General features: G+C 40.1%; 1 protein-coding gene across 5 annotated transcripts in view; it reads left to right on the forward strand.

Moving 5' to 3' along the window:
• Nucleotides 1–20,303, forward strand: part of TAFA5 (TAFA chemokine like family member 5) — a 432,390-nt gene that overhangs the window by 118,657 nt on the left and 293,430 nt on the right. The window contains exon 1 of one of the 5 annotated variants that reach the window (XM_057417843.1): nucleotides 6,645–7,000. The exons of the other annotated variants lie outside the window; for them this stretch is intronic. Within the exon in view, the coding sequence (XP_057273826.1) occupies nucleotides 6,910–7,000 (91 nt within the window). The 5' untranslated portion in view covers nucleotides 6,645–6,909. Of the gene's footprint in view, nucleotides 1–6,644; nucleotides 7,001–20,303 lie in introns of those variants that run through there. 5 annotated transcript variants of the gene reach the window in all.

The following is a 20,303-nucleotide window of genomic DNA, read 5'->3' on the forward strand; positions in this document are numbered from 1 at the left end:
AATTTGCATAGTAGTATTCACTCTGGTAGAATTTGAATTTTGTTCATTTTCTCCCTCCACTAAGGCGGGAAGAAGCAACAAAACCCCCAGTTATATTGGCTTATTAACTTTTCCCTACAACAGTGCTGTTGCCCATTCCATAAAGGTTTGCTGTATCTTGACTCATAGAATCACTGCTTATTCAGCATGGTTTTCTCCACGGGTCTCATTTTCAATCAAGAACTTACTCACTGAACGTTACAGCATTTTAGTTGTGTGCATTTAGACTAGACCCTCAGGAATCAATGCTGGCTCATAACTAAATTCTGTTAACTCTATGTGTTTAATCATGCTAGTTATAATATGAATCCTTTTTCTTGAAAAAAAAAAAGGAGTAAACAATTGTATTTTCAGAAGTGTTTAAAACTCTAGATGATCTTAAAATATATAAGCATATGCCCTCTCAGTTTCCCTGTGATTTTTGTGAATATTCCTATAATCATTGGAACATTCCAGCCTATGCCTTGCCCACCAGTTTTCACTGTGAGTTTAAACAGTTGTAGGCTCTCTCTGAATTATCATAGAATCACAGAATCACAGAATGGTTTGGGTTAGAAGGGACCTTCAAAGGTCTGGTTCCACCCCTCCTGCCATGAGCACGGACATCTCTCACTAGACCAGGTTTCTCAAAGCCCCGTCCAACATGGCCTTAAACACTTCATTATCATTGTAAGGCAATAAACTTACAACTGGAGGCAGGTAGAGAGCTCTGGAGACCTTGCAGACTCTCTGTTTGAGATTAGTAGTTCTCCTCCTGGATGTAAATTCCTACCTACTCAGGTATTCTGAGCTTAATGAAGGCATATTTTGTAAACAAGAATAGATGAAGGCTATAAACACATCAGAAAAAAAATTGGAATGGGAAGGATGGTCAGGCAGGCACTATAGCATTACAAGTTCTCCATTAAAACACATGTAGTTCTGTCAATTTAATACTGAATTTCTTTTTCCCCTCAAATATACAAAGCTAACCATAGGCATCCACAGCATATACAATCATATATCATAGAAATTAAATCATGTAATTTAGATGTCTTTTTCGTCAGATGTTAGAATATTTCAGCTTGAATGAAAACTTGGTACGTCTTGGATAAACAAAACCCAAAACCTCCATACTCTGGAAGGCAAGAATGAGTTTCAGCACTGCTGATTCTTCACACAGGATATGCTTCCCTAGTTCCCTCCTCATTGGCAGCTCATCATTACAGCTCATGCATTTTCTTATATGCTTACTGGCACTAATTCCTTTGGATCTGTACTGGCTGCAAGTATCATCAGTGCAGAGGCTGGATTTTTTTAAGGTTCTAAATTTTGTAATCCCAGATGCATGAGGGTTTTTCTATTTAGAAAATTTCCCGGGTCATAATGCTGTCATTGTTCTCAGTGGGAAACAGTAATTGCAGAGCTAGTTGGATAAGAGTTGGATTAGCTGGCGGAGTGTTGTCTGGAAAATCTTTCAGCTGTGCAATGTTATCGCTTCCCCTATGTCCCCCGCCCCCACCCCTGAGGATTCCTAGCCTACTGCATTTGGTGAGATACATATGTTTTCCCCAGCTACAGGAGCTGTGAAGGGTTCCTCTGGGATATCTAAGTATAAATACCTAAGTGTGTCTTCAGTTGCTAGGTTATTTTTAGTCAATGGGTGGTTACCAAGTCATCTATAATTGTGCTGTTAAATGTGTCAGAGCAGCTACTGCAAAGCTAGGTGCTCCTTCTAAAAGGTGAAGCATGTAAGGTAAAATGAAAGAGTACATAAGTGAAATTTCAGAATTGAGCTGTTTAAAGATTTGTATTCTATCAGGGGAGATTGCTTGATGAGCAGGTATGAAGAAGACGATCCGTGAGTACAACATGGATGGAGAAGCACGATAACATAGTTCCACTGTGCTACCCATAGTACCTGTGACTGGCATATTGTGTCATTTGAGATTTGTGTTTGGGGGGAATTTACCAATGATCTGGCAAATCTACCAGAGATCTGAGTGATCTCACACAAAATTTAACTTCTTAGGCAGCTTCTATACAACCTCTGTTGGTAGTAGCCAAAAGCTATTATTAAGTGGTGACTGGTATGTTGGAGAAAGTGCAATGAGTTCCTGGTGGACATCTATCCACATGACACGAACTGGTGGCACAGTTCTTTCTCTATAAATAAAAAAGAGGAAGAATATTTAATCTGAATAGAAAATAGGTAAATTGGTAGGAAGGAGACAAGAAAGAACAAAGTAATGCAACTGAAAAGCAAAAGAAAAGAAAATTACTTAAAAAAAAACCCCAACAAACCAAACATCAAACCAAACATCAAAGCATAAAAAGTTCTAAGTAGACATGATGCAGTGTAGCAAGGAAATTACACATTAGTTATTCTTAATTGTCTAGGTTGCACTATCCCTTTTATGAATTAGCCATTAGGAGAAATAACAGAAAGCAGGGTTTAGTATGTCAAAAATTATTAAAATCATATGAACATATCACCTAATTAGGTAAGTGAAGGAAAAGCAAATGAAAATTGTACGTGTTTAGTGGAGGGAGATGATCAAATGGAAAGTTTGAAGACTACTGTAGTCACAACTAGCCCAGTAGCAAACAAAAAGTGAACCAGCCACTGGCATGCAGAGAATGCAGAGAACAGAGCAGGGAAAAACATACTTACAGGCTGCAAAAACTAATTGATGGAAATATATCCATCTGTATTCATTACTATATATCCACTGTATCATCTATTTTGGTTAGATTCAAACTGGAAAAAGATTTATAATGCCACTTCAGGAATATGTGAAGGATGAACTGGGTGAATTTCAACAAAATAAAATGTTAAACTTGGCATCAGGAGAAACATTCCATCTGAGAGAACCCCTGGGCTGGAATAATCACCTGAAGTGACAGACTATTGCCTGAGTAACTCAAAAATAACAAAAATGAAATCCAGTGGGCACTGGCAAAGGTTTGGTCTAGATAACCTAATAATAGATATTGTCTGCTCTATTTTTTGTGATTCAAAGCCAGTAGTAGTTTCCAAATTCATTAGTGAAAATGTGGTAACGTCATCTCTTGTGCTCCTGCATTTAGATCTGCATTGGCTGTGCATAATTTGGGTTTTTATTGCATGAACAAGAGTAAAATAATTACACAAAAGGTGTTCAACACAAATGGAAACACAAAGGGCTTAGTTATATAACTTAGTTATAAGTGTCTGGAATACAATCTGAACATGATTGTTTTCCAGGAATTTTGGCATGGTTTTATTTATAAAATATCTTAGTAGTGAAGAACAAATCTTCTAAAGTTTCATAGAATCTTTTAACATAATTAAATGCAGAGTATAAGTAATATTTTTAAATCTCTAGAATTGAGCAAAAGCTGCTGCCTTTGCTGCATAGTTCCAGTTTTAGTAATTCTGTGGAGCTAGATTGAAGTTTTGGTAAAAAGAGCAAATGAGCTCTATTTCCAAAAGAGAACTCGCATTTGGAAATTATGCACTTGATTTTGATTCTGCTTTCCCATAAAACTCAGAACATGTATCTCATACACACTTTCTCTTGCTCCTTGATCATAAGGAAAATATATTCCTCAGCTCCTCACTACTTTTCCCAGCTGCAACTGTCTTCTGTATTGGAAATGTCTTCCAACGCCACCACCACCCTTCATTAGCTTTCAGGTGCTGAGTATCTGTCCCTTAGCATTAAAACACAACTGGGAAAGTTCCTGTTAGTGGTTCCCTGGCGGAGCTACTGCTGGGACCACCTGCCACCTTTTGCCTCTATTGCTGGGGATATGCAGGGTCAGAGCTCTGGCAGAAACCTGAAAATCCACAATGAGATAATTCTGTAGATCTCTCTTGGCCTAAGCAGCTTAGAAGTTGTTTGATGAGTGTTATTCCATTAGTTGGGGATGTAAATCTTCATAGCCTGAAAGATGAGGGGGAGATCTTATGGGTGGAATTTATTCAGAAAAGTCTTCCAGAGAAGTCTGCACTGGTAACTTGAGACATCTTTAATATTTTATAGCTCTTTATGCAGCTGACAGGTAAAGAAATTGAAAATGAATACTTTTGAATAGGATCCTATTTGAAAGGTCCAAAGCTATTTAGAAAATACAAAAAACACAGTGAACCATATTTAGTACAGCAAGTAGCGTTGCCAGGTACCACTGTCCCCTCAAATGGGAAGTCTCCTGGAATCCCTTGTTGCTATGAGACTAAATATCTCTGTACAGCGTGAGCGCTGAACCAGTTTTTGCTCCCACTTACACTGGTGCGCATGTAAAGTGACTCCCCCGTGGCTGGGAAACCCGGCGCTACGTTTTGATGTTCTGGCTTATGACAAGTTCTGATTCAAAGCCCACAGAAGCCCAGAAGTATTCGTCCAGTTCAGAAGCTCAAGTAAGTAAGACTAGTTTCAAATGTAAGAAGGGCTACTATCATCTTCCACCTCAAAAGGGGCAAAGAATTTGGGGACTTTGACCCATAAAATGTGGGTCTTCTCATCCTTTTAGTCAAAAAGAAAAGTAATACTTTCATACAATTTCTCTCCAAACTTAGCATGTTCACACAGAAAGATATATATTGCTTATCCTGGACTGTGTAAACTCTTAAGTTTGAGACACTTCTAAAATCCACTTATCTGTGAACTTAAAAGCTGCTGTGTCAGGCTCTGTGCTTATTTGCTAAAGTATAAAATGTGTGAATTTCCTTTACCTAACCGACACTTTTTTCTGTCACCTAGAAGACAAACAAAACCCAACTTGAACTGTGCCCAAGCATGGCCAATTTCTCACCAAAGTGTACACTGCAGAATGTGGAGATTTACAGTGGAATATCTTTAGTGTAGAGATGACATTGCTTTAACATTGCACTGCTGTAATCTTCAAGTAGAGTAAATGCAATAAATGGGCTTATAGGGATTTGTGTGAAATTTAAAATTCAAAACATAGTTGTTTTTAATGTTGCTTGTGCTATCTGTGAAAAACCAGAAAGTGCAGTGATAAACTTAACACACATCATCAATAAGGGAGATGTTTGCCCAAAGAAAATATTGATCTTTTATTAATCTGTCCTTCCAAGCATCTGGAAACCCTCCCGTTTGTTTTTGGTTTTGTTTTTGTTTTTTTTTCTTTAATTAACTATTTAAATAGTAAGTATTAAAACCCCATCAAACATAAATGCAAACATGTAACCAAAGACTTATGAAAACAGAGCTCTTGGCGTGCAAACCTTGACTTGGATTACATCCACAAAACTGGGTGCGCTTCCACGTCTATCCCGGATGAACCAGGGTAATGCTCCAGACACCGAGGCGTTACTGTCATTGCCAGTGCAGTGCAGTACATGTACCGCCGGCCTGAGCACTACTGCAACTTCCAGCTCACCGCGGAGCTGTCTTCCGAGGAAGACCCGCCGCCTTGTCGCTGTAGTGCCGTGCCGTCCGGCGCTCACCCGCGTTCTGCCCGCAGCCTCCCGCGGAGCTTCCCGCGGTGCCGGCTCCGTACCTGCCCCTGGCCTGCTCCTGCTCTGTTTTCCCCTCCTCTCCCGCGTTACTCGCAGCCGCTCGCACCCCGCCGCGCCGCTCCACGTCCGCAGGGGCTCCCGGTTGGAGCACGGCCCGGGCAGCCGCCTCCGCCACCCCAGCACCGCGCTCCGCAGGGTTGCAGCGCACAGCTATTCCCTGCCCCGCACCGCCGCCTGCCGCTTGTGCGGGACGGAGCTCGGAGCCCAGCCTGGGGAGTCCCGTCCGTCGCCCCGCGGGCAGGGCTGCAGCGCGTCCCACAACGGCGGGGCCGAGAGCGGAGCGGCTCCGCATCGCAGCACCTCCCCGGCTTCCCTACTGCAGCCAGCTGGGCTGCTCGGTCCTTCCCCTGAGCTGGGAGGGCGACAGCGAAATCCCAGCCTTGGCCTTTAAATATATTTATTTCATTTATGGCATTCTCTCATTTGCGGGCTTGCTTTCCGCGGGGATGGCTGCAGAGGAGTCATTAACGTGTAGACTGAGCAAGCTCTGGCCGTAGCCCGGCGCAGCTGCTCGGAGGACGCTCTGGGAAGCTGCCCGGACGGGGCAGACCCCGCGGGCGGGTGAGGGAAGGAGCGGGGCCGGCGGCAGAGCCCGAGTTAGCACCAGGAGCCAGGCGGTGCGGTGCGGTGCGAGCCCTTAGGGGAAGCCAACGATCTGTGCAAGAGCCCCCCAGCGGCCCCGCGTTCTTCGGAAACGGCGGGATGAACTGACTCCCCACCTCCCCGCACCAGAGAGGATCTCCGAGCCGGGGGAGGAGGGAGGCAACAAATTGCCGCCAGCCGGGAGAAGTTGCAGTAAAGAGAAGTCCCTCCTCCCCGCTCCTTCCCCTCCCCACTCGCTCTCTCCTCCCCGAGCTGTGGCAGCGAGCGGCGGAGCGGCGGCCCGGCAGGCGAGGGAAGGAGCGAGCGGCGTCAGCAGCCCGGCGATGCTGCAGCGGCTCCCGCGGAGCCTCGGCGGGGAGGGCCCGGCCCCGGCGCGCCCCGCACCGCCCGGCGGCGGCGCGCCCTGAGCGGGCGGCCGCGGCCCCGCGGTGCAGCGGGCGCTGTTGCGCAGCGCTGCCCGGCGCCGCCGGCCTCCTGCCCCCGCCGCCGGCTCGGCTCGGCGCGGCTCCCTCGGAGACGGAGCGCTGATTCATGGGGCCCCGCGCCGGCTGCCTGGGCGAGGAGAGCGCGGCGCTGCCGCTGCCCCCGCGCGGGGTGTGAAGCCCCAGCCCCTCCTCCGCAGCCCCGGGCTCGCCCGCCCTGCTCTGGAGTGTGGTCCCTGCCGGGAGCCGCCGCGTCTGGCGCACGGAGGGAAGCGTTGATGCATCGCTGTGGAAATTTATTGTGTGACTTTCTGGGTATTTGCTGAGTTTCAGACCGAGATGCAGCTCTTGAAAGCTTTATGGGCACTAGCAGGAGCAGCGATCTGCTGTTTTCTTATATTTGTCATCCACTCACAGTTTCTTAAAGAAGGTAATTATATCTGCATGTCTACATACACTGTTCTTTAATACTGAGGTCTTTACGAGGTGCCTTAATTATTTTTACTGTTTCCAGTATGTTCTATTTACAGCAGTGCTTCCACGCTATTTTTCCTTTCCGCTAAAGCCTTCTCATTTCTGTTCCTTTAGATAATAGGTAGTGTTAGACTTACATTCTTGGTAAATGTGTCTATAGATCTATAAAATCTGTATGCTGTTTGCGTTGAGTGCTTTAGCCGACGTCTCATTTCTTTATGGGGCGTGTATAGTGTATAGAAAATATTTGTTGCTATCAGATGACCACAGAACAGTAGTCATCATGGGAGTATTAATAAACAAAAAACCCTTAACAAGTAAACGTCTTATTTTTATACCAAATCAATAGGCAGCCTTTTCCTCTTCCTTGTTCGGTTCGTTTTCAATAGATGGCACTAAAGTTCTATGGAAAGGGCAAGGCAGAGCAAATTCTGGGCATTCGGCGTCCTCCTTCTCCTCCTGGCTGCCCCGAAACTGGAAGAGGCCTTTGCATGGTTTCAAGGCTCCCGGTTTTTTCCACCTTGTGGTCAGAAAATTGTGATTACAATTTACTGGAGAAAATAATTTGAATTGTGGGGCAGGCTTAATTTTTTCTTCCTATACGTGGGTTAAGTGGAAAACAAATATGTTTAAGTGGATAGAGGAATTTTCTTGGGAAGTAACCCTCATATTGCTCTTCTTTTTTTTTTTTTTTTGTATTTTGATTGGTTTTTTTCTTTCCTCAGGAAATTATTCCTTTTTTTTTTTTTTTTTTTTTCTTCCTCTGCTAAACAGTAATTCCATTGCTCATCTATAAAGCAAGCTGTAGTCTGAGATTCAAGTGTGAATCCTGAGAGGTGTATATATGTTTGGTGGTGTATGGGAAACCCACTGCTGTTCTTTAACAGTGTTACCAAACACAACACAACAGTATGGGGGTTTTGGTGAACCCACTTATTCTTTTTTAGCACTGTAGTGCCATTGAGGTTTGAGCTGCCGGAGGAAGGAGCCCCGCTCAGCTTGGAGTGCTGGTTGTGCAGAGCCTGGCAAAAAACTTTTATGTGACTGGGACAAAGTTTCACTCAGGATTGGGTAAAGCGACTGCCTCACAACCACTGAGGGGCCACTACTGGGTTTAGCTTAGTGCCAGTCCGAAAAAAAGCATGAGACTGTACATTTTCACAGATCTTTTCTGAAATGAATAAACACTGATTTGCCCCATTTGGGTAATAAAGAAACCTTCTCCAGATATCTCCAGTGCCAGGGATTTCTCCTTTAAGAAACTTGCCCATGCTTTACCAGGGTTGTGTGCATTGCCTCCCCCAGAGTCACTTATTTAACATTCTTTTAAAATGCTTGGACGAGTGTATGTGTACATCTCTGTCTAATGAGATGGTCCGTTTTGAGGAGGTTTTGCAGAATGAAATATTGCCAGTCATTTCAGGCTATTTTTTTTGTCAGTATTTGCCATTATGCTGTGTGATTGTTTGTTAGTTTTGGTTGGGGTTTTTTGTTTGTTTTTTTTCTTCAGTCTTTCACTGCTTGCTTTTGAGACTGGTGTTACTGTAAATAATGCATAAAGGAAGAAGCATTTTGTTTCAGTTAGAATATTTGCTCTTGCACTGCAGGCATAGAAAACTAACAAATAAATATATAAAAACAGTAACCATGGCCATGCACCAAGGACTTTTAACACATTTCCATTGCTTGTCCTCCAGCAATCACAACCACTCAGTGTGGACTGCAGAGAGAAAACTGAAACTCTTGAGCTTGTCGGGTAACTTAATTGCAGCAGTTTGTTTATATTTGTGAGGAAATTATTTCTGCTTTCTTTAACACTGAGAACTGTATACTTACTGTAAATACAGATTGCATGTGTTGAGCTGGTTGTCAGCCTTTTCTTAGCGAGTGCTAATCTTCACAATAGCAGTTTGACCCCTTTCGTATAATTACTTCAGCAGTGTATGTATTCCTCACTGTAGTTTCAATAATGACACTGAATAGTTTAGAGGAATTGGTTGAAATCTGTGTGGTATAACTGAGTCTTTTCTTTATTAAGAACTTTAAAAACAGCCAGTAAAAATTACTGGTTTAAGCATAGTATATTCAGATGCAGGCATTTGAGATAAGGAAAAATAGATAACAGTGGATTTAAGCTATATATTCTAAACAATTTGCAAAAGCAAGATTAACATTCCGTTTTCATTTTAAAACCTGCTTTTTTATTATTTGCAGTAAGAAAACAAGGGCAAGAAGTGTGAGGAAAGGACTAGCAAATCATTTAACCATATGCCTACCACATTAGTTGGTTGAGTAAATATGTATAAAGAAGAATACATCTGAGATGGCTGTTACCTTACTTTCATAAGCTTTGAAATTCTTTTCTGATATCAGAGTTAACCCTTCACACTAACACTTTATAAAAAGTCTCATTGCACATGATGTTGTTAGGCTGTTGATTTCCTGGCAAAAAAATTAATTTCTCATTGAAGCCTAATGAACTACATGGGCTCATTGTAACTCAGCAGTGTGGTTGAATTCTTAAGTTAAATGCCTGGATGTTTTCATTTGATTATTTATTGTGTGGAAGGATAATTTCCTGTAGTCCCAGAGAACAAACAAGTAAACCACCAGTTTGTCTGGCTTGATCAGATTAGCTGATAACATGATCTCCTGAGAGAATTTGACAGTAGAAGTTCATCTACCGAGCATCTCTTTTGTATGCAAGACGATTTAAGAAGAATGGCATTTAAAATTAATTAAAGATCTGACTTAATTTATTAATGCATGCTCTTGCTATTTTTGCATGATTTGCAATAGTTACTGCTTATTATTTTTCCAGAGGCTGGTCTTAATAGAAAACTGACATAATCTTCACTTCTTACAGCAAACCAAAATAATATAATTGCCACATATCTTTTTCTGTATTCATTTTCCCTTCACTCCCTTAGTTATGTTAGCTGTTATGTTAATCTGTTACCACCTACCAACACAAGATAGTTTTGTAATTTCGTTGTATTGCATGTCTATAGTGTGTAGAACTTCCATTACAATTCAGCTGAAATTTACTTACTGGAACCAAATCCTCCTTCAGTCACATTCATAAATATGAGATTGTATGTTTCAACAGTCAACTGAGAGTTTTCACACTGTTAATTTTTAATTTTAGTTCCTTTGCTGAACTTAGATTCCTTAAGTAGTTATGTGTATTTATGTACATGTTTTTGAATCGAAGCAGTTCAGTGGTAGCATTGCATTACTGCCATTTAAATGGTGTTAGGAAACAATGACTGTTTGTTCTGAGATGAGTGGGAAAGAACTGTTTAAATGTCTATTTTCATGAATATGTTTTTTTTCAGGAAGTGAAGAATGGGTGACACAGGGTGCCATTTTTCCACACTTCGTCGTTTGTTTGAAAATACAGGTCGTCCTGTGGCTAATCCGTTCCCCTATGTCCAATCTGTTCTTCAGTGTTTCTAAAAGATGAATAGAGCTGTGAACCCAGAAAAGGGTATTGTGATATATAATTGCAGTTCCATGCCTGTCTGATCTTCCTGCAAAGCAGTTCAACATACTCTAGTCAGCTGCAGCCAGTATGAAGGGGCATTGAAAATCAAAATAGCTAAAACTTCTTGCATACACCATTAAGAATTAAAAATAAGGATTTAAGTTCACTAGCCATGCCTGATTTTAAATGATTTATATATTGTTTAATGCATTTATTCAAAGAGAACTGAAAAACACAGAGTTGATGCTGCACACGTTAATTGTGGGAACTCCTTTGCCCCCAGACAAGTACCCTTTTCACGTAATAGAACATTTTAACCATTCAGACACAGTAGCGATGGGGAAAGGAAAGCACAGTTTCTAAATGTCTCTTTGAATCCCACTGAAAGTAGTGCATTCAGGGAATAACTTCAGAAAGGTGCGTGTATTGTAGCCAGGGTGTGTTACAACTCTGGATATACTTTAAAGCTTTGCCTATCCTGTGACAGCTCATTGGGAGACTGGAATGTCTTATTTGCCAAGGGCAGTTTAGTATTTTGAATGGTTTATGAGATTAGGGTGGTGTGAGCCTTGTATGGAGAGGGGCTACACAGAAACGTGTTCAGTCTCGGGAATCTTACTTGAAGTATAGAGGATTGACTATTCAGTTCTCAAAACCACATTCTTAACCTGTTGGGTAGATAGTAGTAAGCTGTGTAAAATAGGGTGATTTTCTGTTGATTTGCTGCTGGAGTTAAATGGAGGAAAGAGACTTCCAATACTTGTGTTATAACCAGGTGATTATGGCTATAAACCACAATTTTAGTATCATTTGTGCAGGTTTAGTATATATTTACATACATGAATAAGGTGTCTTACACATAAGGTATCTTATGTGAAAAAAAAACCCAACCTTAAAAGGTTTAGCACATTTTTCATAATTAACACTTTTTTCTGCCTTAAGCAAAAGTAAGCAATTGTTGGTTACATAGTTATGGGTCCTTCTCTATCAAACACATTCAGAGGAATTAATGTCACAATAGCAAAACATGCTGCAGCACTTTCTTTAAAATAACGCATTTATTACACATAATAACTTGGTTAAGTTTCATATCTTTATTCTGTCACTTTTTATGTATTGAAATATTTTAACCTGCTCTAAAAGTATGAAAAAAGCTTTATGTGTATTTTTGTGGTTTTAGGGTGTACATTTGGCACTAAAAATAATAAGGAATGTTATTCTGTTTAGCTGTGTAAGCCCAAACAACTCTACTATTCTTCTGCTAATGCTTGGAAATATCTCCTGACAGTATATCCAAGACTATTCTCTTATAACCTGATAGCTTTATAAAGTTGGTAAAACTCATGTTTATTGCTGTGCAAAGCATACTGAAGAAAGGAATTGTTATTTTCTAAAACTTTTGGAGAGTTTGGTCTCCAAATTTTCCTGGAAAGCATTTGAATATGACTTATTACAACAGATAATATTGCCAGCCTTTTGTTCCTTTATTTATTTCTTTTTTCTTTTATCTTTTAAACATCAAAACTCCCACCTTGAAATAATTAAACATTAGGTGAGAAAGAGAATTGCATTTAAGAATGTGGGGAGAAAAGTTTGGATTCATGTGGGAGTTGTTTTTTTTTTTAAGTTTGCCCTTTTGTGCTTCACGTGTGTCTCAGAACTGTAAGATATCTTGCATACCAGATGTGCTGCATATGTTACCTATATATAGTGAAGCTGAGTTGAGGACAGTGTGTCCCAGCTGCAAATTTGTCTGCTTTTGTAGAGTTTGTTACTCTTAACATACTGTGGTATAATTCTTTTCTTCTGATTTGGTGGGAGCTTGTGAAGAGGCAGGTGTGAATGAAATTATCAGAGCAGCACATCAGGCTAGAGAGAGGCACTGAATGTGAAAGTGGAAGGTTTCTCTTTACATCCAGGAAACAGATTTGGCAGCTACAAAGCCCTAAGCTTGCATAAATACTGCACAAGGGAAGAAAATGTGAAAGGTAACAAGTATGGGAGGTTTGTTTGCAGGTTTTTTATAGTTTTTAAGGCAAATAAATCAAATTAAGAAGACCCAGTTCAAGTGGCTATTTCACAGTGCATGGCACATCAGTACTACAGAAAAATGAGAGAACATCCTGCTTCGAGATAGAATAGCTTGGTATTTGAAAAGTTTTGGTATTTTCAGAGTGGTTTTTTTTGTGTGTGTGTTTGTTTTTTTTTTTGTTTGTTTGTTTGTTTGGTTGGTTGGTTGTTTTTTTTTTAAAGAGAGGGTTAGGGAAGTATAGCAGTGAAAGGAACCTTTGTAGCCAAAAGTTCTTCAATCGTTTTCTTCTCAGGGAGGTGAGAAAGCTGTTCTCTGGCATCTGCTGTGCCGGGACGTACCAAGAGGGGGAGTCTGGCAGTTTCCCACTTCATAAAAGGTAGCTTCATAAAAGGTAGCTTGATAAAAGGTAGCTTGAAACAGGCTTTGGTTTTGGGTGATGAAAAAGGAAAGATGTGTGTGTGTCTTCATAGGGAAGTGCACCATAGATGGTATAAACCCCCTCCTTTTCCCTACTGAACAACTTGAAAAAAGAATTGGCAACAGATTTTCAGTAGCCTTTTTATGACTGCCTGTTTTCATGCCCCAAGAGCACAAGTGAGGAGTTATTGACCTTTCTCAGCATTTATCAGCACTACCTGTTCCTAAAGGCAGTGCTATAGACTGATGTCACATCATACAAAAGTGAATGCTTTTTAGATCTGTTGACTAGTATTTATTTTTCTTGTTTCTCAGCAGGCATGCACTGTATCAAATATAAAACTGGAATAAAAACAGGACACAACTGAGATATTTTTAAACTGAATTTAAAAGGAGACAGTATAAAAAAAGCGTGTACTTAGAAGTCAAAAATTCAATATAGTATTGGTAAGAAAAGCCATACATGTCTTTAATTCACTAGTCAAAAAATAGGTAAAATTGTTCTCATATATATTTAAAAATAACTTTATAATCATATGAAGTAAAGAGGCAAAAGAAGCTTTTGTGCTAATGATAACAGCAGTATTTGTTTTCCAGTAGTATTTAGAAGTCCCAATTGGAATTGGTGGCTTAGCCGAGTATTACTGGCCAACTGTAGTGCATGTTCATACAACTCCAAGCCAGGCATCTATTTCATCCAGTATCTAGATTTTAGCAAAGATTTATTTTGCTCAGAAATTATAACCTCTTGCCACTTACAACCCATAGTGATAGAAGGTTCTGTTTAATAACACAATCCGATTATTTGTCCAAATGTGCTTTTTATGCCTGTTCTAGAAATCCAACACAATATAATGAATCTGCCTATTCATTATATTTTACCTTTGGCACATCGGTTCACAAGTAAACACTAGTCAGAACAATAGATCTTCCTACTAATTGTTGTTAGTCTTGTGAAAACCTATGAATAACGTGTTTGGCATATATCCAAACAGCAAATTAACATATAAATGACCAGAAAAAAAATAATGTAATGGATCAATACTTATTGAAATATTTTCTAAAAGCAGATGCTGTACTAATGTGAGTTTTCATGTGGATGATTTATTATTTTTGACGGTATGGAGGAAAGTAGAATACTGTGTTAGTTCTTCAACTGAAAAATTGTATTTATAATAAACCAGTATATTCTGGATCTCAGGCTTCTTTCTAACATGCCACAAGGCTGTAGTGATATTCCAAAGACTAGATGTTTAATTGTGGTCACACATGAGGAAAGGGGGAGGCCAAATTAAGTGGATCCACAGGAGAACAAATGGAATAACGACAACATTCAAAGGTATGACCTAGAAAGAAGTACTGAAGAGACAGGCGTTTTTTAGCTTAGAAAAAAAATTACTAGCAGGATAAGAGCTTTTAGTGGGTAGAATTCTGATGTAGGAGTAACAAACTGTTCTTTCTGTAAAGTGGGAAGATTACAAGAAGCAGTATTCACTGCAAACTGATTTGAGGGAGATTTAGGTTAGACATTAGGAAAGATTGCAGCAAGGCAAATTTGTGCTGTGCATCAGGGAAGACTTGCCAGTGGCAAGAACAGTTAAGCACTGGAATAGATTTTCTTGGGGAGTTGTGATACAGGAGAGTTTTACTTTCAGTTTAAAATATTGTCTATTGGGAGCAGTATTGGTAAGTTAAAGCAGGCAGGCAGACTATGTGACTTCTTGGAGTCCCTTCAAGTGTTATCCTCCAAATTGTGCACTTGCCTGAAACTTAGAAAAGTGAAAGGTATTTAAATGTCTGACTTTCAAGTATTTTTCTGTTGACTGCTAAAACGAATAGGGTCTTGAGAAGACACACTAGGATCTGAAAGCAGAGGACAAATAAAACCTCAAGAAAACAGCCAGTTTTTTAAGTATTTTATTAGCTAAATCATGCCACTTTTTGAGTTGCAGATGTAATTAAAAAGAAAAAAACACAACCATCCAGCCAACCAAAAGGCCCCAAACCTAAAAAAAATCTCACAATTTATGTAGTTAAAGATCACTCTTCTAAGTCCTGTTTCTGTTGCTCCTTAGGACTTCCAAGGCGTTCTGAAGCAGGTCCTTTCCCTATTTAGTCTTTTTTGTGTACAAAGAGCAGTGAAATTAGAGTATCATTCACTGTCTTGTGGGATGAGGATTTGTTTTAAGGATTCTTGAGTTCTGCCAGTCTGTTCTTGTTTCCTCAGCACCTGGAGGGCTTATTTCCAGGTGGCCCCATGGCTGCTCTTACCTGTAGTATGGGAAGCACAGAACCAGCTCCATAATAGGGTGAGCAGCAAATGGCTTCAGAGGGGTTCTCTGTCAACCTGTGCCTGTTTTGTGCTACAGCTGATTAAGAGCTTTGGGTTCATTGCGTCTGTCATGGTGGTACCTTGATACAGCACTGTCCAATTTTTATGATGTCTGCAGGGTTTCAAATCCAGTAGCAAAATGAGGACTAGTAAATTGTGCTGACAGAAAGGCTCATAGGTCAAGATAAAGACAGGGGGAGATCACTCACCAATTACCATCATGGGCAAACCAGACTTGACTTGGGGAAATTAATTTAATTTAATGCCAGTCAAAACCAGAATAGGGTCATGTGAAACAAACCCAAGTCTTAAACCAACTTCAATTCTCCTTCTCCCCCCTTCTTCCTGAGCTCAACTTGATTTTCTCTACCTCTTCCTGTCTATGAGCAGTGCAGGGGAATGGGGAATGAAGGACGTGGTCAATTAATCACACATTAATCCTTCCTCTTCAGGGGAGGACTCTGCACGTTTTTCTCCTGCTTCAGTGTGGGGTCCTCCATGAACTTCTCCAGCATGAGTCCTTCTCATGGGCTGCAGTTCTTAATGAACTGCTCTGTTCCCTGCAGCAGACCTGCTCCAGTGTGGGCTCCTCTCTCCATGGGGGCCACAGCTCCTGCCAGGAGCCTCCTCTCCTGGTCACAGCCTTCTTCGGGCATCCCCCCTGCTGCAGCATGGGGTCCTCCCTGGGCTGCAGGTGGAATCTGCTCCACTGTGGATGTCCATGGGCTTCAGGGGCACAGCTGCCTCACTGTGGGCTGCACCATGGGTTGCAGGGGAATCTCTGCTGCAGCACCTGGAGCACCTCCTCATCTCCTTCTCCACTGACCTGGGTGTCTGCAGGGGTGTTTCTCTCATGTATTCTTATTACTGTGTTCTGACTTCTGCTAGTGCTTCACATGGTTTTCTTCGCTTTCTTAAATACATTATCCCACATTCACCACCAGTGTTGCTGATGGGCTTGGCCTTGGCCAGTGGCAGGTCTATTTTGGGACTGGCTGGCATTGGATCTATTGGACATTAGGAAAACTTATAGCAGCCTCTCACAGAAGCCACCTCTATAGTGCCTCTGCTACCAAAACTTCCACTCAAATCCAAAACAGTCATAGTCTGCAACCTGTGCTTAGAGCAAGTCCTATCTGGAATTTGCTCATGCCTCTGGAATAGTTACACGCTACAACCTTGTTCTGCCTAAAGGTGTAGAAGAGTTGGACAGTAGGTATTGTTTCCTTGAGTGGCACTAACATTTTTTAATGGAAATAAAGTTTCTATAAATTACTATATTGCAAGTCACAATTTCTTTACTCCCTTACAGTAGTTTGTCAAAAAGCACTCCCATTTTATGTGGTTCTGTGGTGACTGCTAATTAATCATGACAGTGATGTTATGTGATAACTTTTGTACTTTGCTGCAGTTTTTATTGTATTAGATTACATGGTTCTCAGCATGATTCTTTCAGTACAAATTTATGGCTTTAAGGAAGAAAAAAACAAACTACTGCTCCATTATTCAGAGTTGTACATGTTTTGGAGATGTGCATCGCGGATCTGGGAATAGATTTAGCCTCAAGAGAATCAAACAGTTGTTTGAAATGGTCACTGCTTGAGTATCACCTTGCTTATGGCTATGAACTAATTGAGATTAAACTGAAAAGATTGTAAGATTCTTCTTTTTCCTGTGCATTGGCAGTTCCCACTATCTGTTAATGCCTGCACAGTATTATTTAGTCATTAAAAAAAAAAAAGTGTATCTGCTTCTGGGATCCTCTTTTGTTCTGTTTTTTGCCTTTGTTTTTCTAATGCATGCTGGTAGATGAAGTAAAGAATCTTTAGCTTCATTTATTGTGAGAAGATCTCGTAACTGTTCTAAACATTCTTGTATGCTTAGCTATAAAAATATATAGATTGTACCAGATGCTGCCTTAACTCATTTTACAGAATTATAGTGGATGCTGATGAGTCTTAGAGTCAAGCCTTTAAAGATAAAAATTCCCTTCCTATGGTTTTGTTTTGTTTTTTTTTTTTTTCTTTTTGGTAGGATAAAGTAACAAACCCACTTCATGGAATCTTTTCACCTTTCCATTATTTTGATAACAATTCAGCAGAACTTTTTGTATTTTAGTAAGTTTCATGTCTTCCCTGAAGAATATAGCAACATTAAAAAACGTATTTTGACTTTTATGTGAGTAATAAGTGGCATGATTTTCAAGTGGGCTGAAGACCCAAGAACTCCTATGGCCTGCAGTTAGAGATTGTATGATAAAACATATGCGTTGAGCATTTTCTTGGCCATCTCAACTTACTAATTTCATGCCAAGGCTCAATAGGTTTATTGTTACTACAGGTTAGTTCATAAGTAGACAAATATCCATTTGTTGCGATATATATACATCACTTGTAGTGTTAGTTATTTATAAAAAATGCATTAGAAGATGTGTGTTTTTCCTTTTTATTTCAATTTCCAGAGCCTAAAAGCATTTTGCCAGACACAGCTTTTCACTTACAAGTAAACTGTCTTTGGTGACAGTCTTCAGAAAGTAATCTGTAAGGTATAAAAGTTGAAGGAAGCAATGTGGTTAGAGAAAATGAGTATACTGTGTGATGTTAGGAATGAAATCTTGTCACTCTTTGAGTTGATGGTGAACTTCTTGCTGTTTTCACTGAGGCCCCAGTTTCAGCTGTGTTGGGCAGCATGAGGTTCTATTGCCTTGGTTTATTTATTTGGGAAAGTGTCCTTTTCTATCTGTGAGATGTGTGACATAAATGACTTTGAAAGGTAACGACTCCTGTTGAAGCTCTTTTCAAAGTATGTACTTCACTGGGCAAGTTCTGCTTTGTACTACAGTTCCTGGTCCCATATGCAGACACTCCAGCTCCTGATAACATTGTCTTGCTACTGGTAACATGCAGTTATTTCCCTTGTTCCACAGATGCTAAAACTATGGCTGTTGTGTAACTGCATACTCCAGTTATTAGTGGTCTGTTTAATTATGCACTGAGGCCTTACCTAGAGCCAAAACTGTATTCTTGCAGTCACTTAACAAATCTAGAGACACTTGAAGTTCACAGGAAAAGTATGAGAAAAAGATTAGTAAATTATACATGAGCAAGTAGCTAAAATAACAGAAGTTAGGAACTATCGCTTCTCCTCAGTGTCTCTTGCAGGCTTAATGCATCTCTCCAGCTAGAATTGCCTAATTTCTTCAGCGGTCCTTGTCTACTTCCAGTATGCTCTATCTGCCTTCTGCCTTGCATGCTCTTCCAGGTGAATGCAGCTTCATTTAGCATGCATGTACGGGAACGTCAGCAAAAAAGAGGTGGTCAAGGGATCTGTTACGATTCTGAATGTTGTGCTTTTCTTCCCTGTTTCCTAGGTTCTCTTAGAAATAAATTTCATACTAGCTTTGCCTGTGTGCTTGTATAACTGTATGTATAGCTTTGACTGTCCCTCTACCTTTTGTAAAATTCTTCCAGTTCTTCTGATTTTTAGGTTGGAATATGGCTGGCCACACGATCCAGTTCATCGGGCATTAGGGCATTGTGTATTAGCTAATGAATTACCAGTATTTTGATTTAGCTTTGTTAGAATACAGTCTGAAAATTTTAATTTCTATTACTGAGAGAGAACTAAGATGAGCAAGGAATTTGTGCGCTTTTTATAATTATTTCCTCTTGGTTAGGTGGGAATTTTTTACTAGATGACTCAGTTGCAAACTTCCAGGCAACTGGTCCCTTAGGAAGCCAGTACAGGTCATAGAATCATAAAGTCATAGAATGGTTTGGGTTCAAAGGACCTTAAAGATCATTTGGTTCCAACCCCCCTGCCATGGGCAAGGGAAGCTTCCACCTTCCACTACACCAGGGTGCTTAGATGCCCATGCTGGGGAAACCAAGTCCAGATGTAGTTAAGGTTGTATATTTTCACTTACTTTTTATTGTAGTTTTATTTATCTATTATAGTTTTATTTATTTGTTGCACATTTATTATCCTTTTAAGTTTTCTTTTTCAGTTTTATAAGCTCTATCATGGTGAGAGCTAAAGTGCATTAGATTTGTAATATTTTTTAATATTAAACCCAGTTCACAGAAATCATGTATGTTTAGTAATTTGTATTATGGTGAAAAATGAATGTAAAATCTCTATTTGATACAAGCAGTTTAATGAGTAGTTTGAAAATGATTCACAAGATGAGTTTTGCAAACCTCCCTTTTTCAGCAGACAAATGATGGAAGTCAAATTAAAAGGAGTAGCTTGTCTCTCAGATTCATTCTAATGCTATGACTTTTTGACATGATGTTGAAGATGTCAGATCTATCTGTAGGCTTCCTGTTCACTGTAACAGGAACTGCAGACACCTGTGCATCTTTAGGCAGACAGGTTCTTGAATTCAGTAAAGCTGTCCAGTACTAGAGTAGCATGTCAAAACACCATTTTCTTCAGAAGAAAACAGAGCAATCATATTTTCTTCTCCAGATTTACGTGCTTGCTTTTTTTTTTTTTTTTTTTCCCCTTAGGAAAAGAGCAAAGAACATAGAAAAATTTCAGTGGAATTAGCAGTAAAAAGAGCAAAAAAAGTACTGCAATTTGCAGTATATTTTCCTTTTCTAATAGTTTATCATTATAAAAGCCAAGCAGAGAAACCTTTGCCATAGAACTATTCATTTGTTTGATTGCTTTCTGCTGCAATCATTTATGTTATGGCTTAAAAGTGGTCAAGGTCAACAAGAGATGTGCTTACTAACTGATATTTAATCCTGAGTCCTCAGTGTAGCTGCATCTTTTAATGTAAACTGCAGCCGTGTAGAGTAGAAAGATATTCTGAATCCATATATGAGAAAAGAGTATGTACAGACACAAAGGAAATAAAGAGTTTGTAGTGAAGCCTCACTGTTAATTTACATTTTGAAAAACAAAAAGTTGCCATAGTAACACGTAGGTTGCAAAAATTTTCTAAATCTGATGTATTAGATTGAGGAAACTCTTAACTTACACGA

This window comes from Pezoporus wallicus, unplaced genomic scaffold (genome assembly GCF_028554395.1).
Source record: "Pezoporus wallicus isolate ANWC-B61680 ecotype Strahan unplaced genomic scaffold, APGP_CSIRO_Pwel_v1 contig_5542, whole genome shotgun sequence".
Lineage (NCBI taxonomy): Eukaryota > Metazoa > Chordata > Aves > Psittaciformes > Psittacidae > Pezoporus > Pezoporus wallicus.